At 35.3% G+C, this 2664-nt stretch overlaps 1 protein-coding gene across 1 annotated transcript in view; it reads left to right on the plus strand.

The window, feature by feature from the left end:
- LOC109821718 (upstream activation factor subunit spp27-like) overlaps positions 967 to 2664 on the plus strand; it is a 3835-nt gene continuing 2137 nt past the window's right edge. Inside the window, exon 1 of the mRNA XM_020387882.1 lies at positions 967 to 1374. Within this exon, the coding sequence (XP_020243471.1) occupies positions 1261 to 1374 (114 nt within the window). The 5' untranslated portion in view covers positions 967 to 1260. The remainder of the gene's footprint in view (positions 1375 to 2664) is intronic.

Raw genomic sequence — 2664 nt, forward strand, 5'->3', positions numbered from 1 at the left:
AGAGAAAGAGAGGAGAGAGCAGGCGATCAGATCTGGCTGGAGGAGGCTGATAGAACGAAGAAGAAAAGTGAAACCCTAGCTCTAGAATCCTCTCTCTTAGCTATTTATATGGATAGCCTTTGTAAATAAAATTTTAGAGAAGTAATATTTACAATAAATTAAATTAATAGGACTAAAATGCAAAAACTAATCGAATAGTTAATGGACTTCCGAAACAAACATACATTTTGTTAAATTCTATTCATTTATAAGCAGAATACTAATAATTATTTGTTTAGTACTAAATGAACTACCGAACCGAACTTGATCGAATATCTAGACGAATAATAACCGTCATAAGACTATTTATATATAGGGAAGAAGCTGTAAAAATAATTTTGATGGGTAATATTTGCAACAAGTTTAATTTATACGATTAACATAAAAAGGTTATCGAATAGTTAATAATCAACCTGATCGAATATAACTTTAGTTAAATTCTATTTGTTTGTAAGTTGAATACTGAAAATAATCATTTAGTATTAAATGAACAGTCGGATCGAATATGACCGAATATCTGGACGGAGATTAAGCGAATTGTTTATTAAATATTTGGTTTGTTTTCACCCCTAACCATCATATACTGCTTTGAATTATTCCTCAACGCAAGCCTCAAATTAATCTGAATAATCATCAATGTAGACGAATGTATAAGCGTCAGATCACAAAACTTTTGGTAACATAAATTTTAAATTTTAAGAGTATAATAATCAAATCAAATGTATTAAAACTTAGAGAGACGCAAATTTAAAATACAATGATAAAAAAATAAACGGCCGTGCTTTGCACGGGGTCCATACTAGTATATATATATAGGAGGATCTAAAGATGTACTACTAATGGTACAGTGCGCTACACTAAATTACTGTAGCGATATGACTGTAGAACAAAACAGAATGCTGTAGTTTTTTTTTGAAAAGTTGTAGCACATTACCCTAAAATTGAGCTCGAGTCGCTCGACTCGCCCTCTCCCCAAAACCTTCCACAAACCCTCGCCCTCGCTCTTTCTTGAGAGAGAGAGAGAGAGAGAAAACCCTCGTCTTTATTTATTTCCTTTTCCCCTCTCTCCCCTCTCTCGTTGATCTCGATGATGTTTAGGGTTTTCCAAGGGTCCAGGCCTCTGATGGCGGCCGCCAAGGCCGCGCCCAAGAATAGAGAGAGTCCAGAGCACGCCTGCCGCGCTCGCCGCCTCGTCGGACAAGCCGAGATGAGATCGGGATCATGAAGCCGCTGCCGGTTTCGCCGGCGCTGAAGAAGTTCGTCGGAGCTCCTGAGGTCTCTCGCCCTGAGGCGGTCAAAAAGATCTGGGATCACATCAAGTCCAACAACCTCCAGGTACCATGGTGATTTCATTATCCACCGCTTAATCTTTCGTTTCTAGGGTTTTTAGGGTTTAGGGTTTTTTGGCATTCGACTGATGTACCATTGGTTTGTTTGAAGTTCATTTCATGTTTATGAGTTTATCTGACTATATATTATGCGGCGGGGTTAGAAAAATGCATGTGCAAGAAATCGAGCGGAGCAGAAATGAGAACAGTGGCGTAGCCAGGAAATGGAGCTTGGGGGTACTCTCATTCTTCTCTTGCTAAAATATAAATAATTATATTAATAGTCACATTTGATAATACCAGTATTTTCTAAGGAAAACGACAAACCTCAAACTCGAAAATCCAATAGGATGTTGTTGTATATCAAATGATTGTTGACAATTTATTATTATTATTCCTGGCTCCGAAAATATAATAAAAACTTATACAACCAGCTCCTAAAAATTAATGACAAACTTGACAGTGACATTACAAAGTACCTCCACGATTTGCTAATTTTTATGAAATTGTTGCATAATTGCATCATTACTAATATTATCAAAAACTTCAAATTCAATATATGCTACTAAGCACTCATTTATTCACTGATCTCTTATGCAGTCACGTAGATTAGTTTTCACAATATTTATAGAAAATACTCTCTGAGTACTTTGCAACGGGCAAAATCAATGCAAACATTAGAATGTTGTTAAAAAAGAGATAGATCACATCTTTTTGTTATGTCCACCATCTTTTTGCAAAACTTGAAAATTTGAATTCGATCCAATTAAACTGTATAAAACTCTATTCTAGTTTTTAGGTCTACATCCTCAAAAGCCTATATGCAATGGAATAAATAACATGGTATAGCTTATTGTTCAAGCTATTAAATATGAATTAAAAATCCAAATTCAAAACTTCCAGTAAAATAAAATAGATAATTGTATAATTGAACCAATTGCTATTTCCAGTATAAATGATTTTTTTTTGCAACAAAAGTTTTCTTTTTGTTCTTTTATAAACAGTAATATTTTTTGAGGACTTGAAATCTTTTAACCAGACATTATAAAAAAGCATAAAACATCAATCAATATCCCACTTAGCCTATCGACTTGAACCAAGTTAGACAACATTGAATTAAATCAAGTTGGACACAGCTTTGCCTAGTCATAGTGTCGTACCCACCTAATGTGAAACTTATGGCTCTTATTATTGGGCTTAATATGAGCCCAATGCGACCTCCAATTGCTCTATTAAGTGAGCCCCACCCAACCTACTACTAAGGCTTTTAAGGAGAGAAGGAGGGAGAGGGGGGCCC

This window comes from Asparagus officinalis, chromosome 1, assembly GCF_001876935.1.
Source record: "Asparagus officinalis chromosome 1, Aspof.V1, whole genome shotgun sequence".
In the NCBI taxonomy this organism is placed as follows: domain Eukaryota; kingdom Viridiplantae; phylum Streptophyta; class Magnoliopsida; order Asparagales; family Asparagaceae; genus Asparagus; species Asparagus officinalis.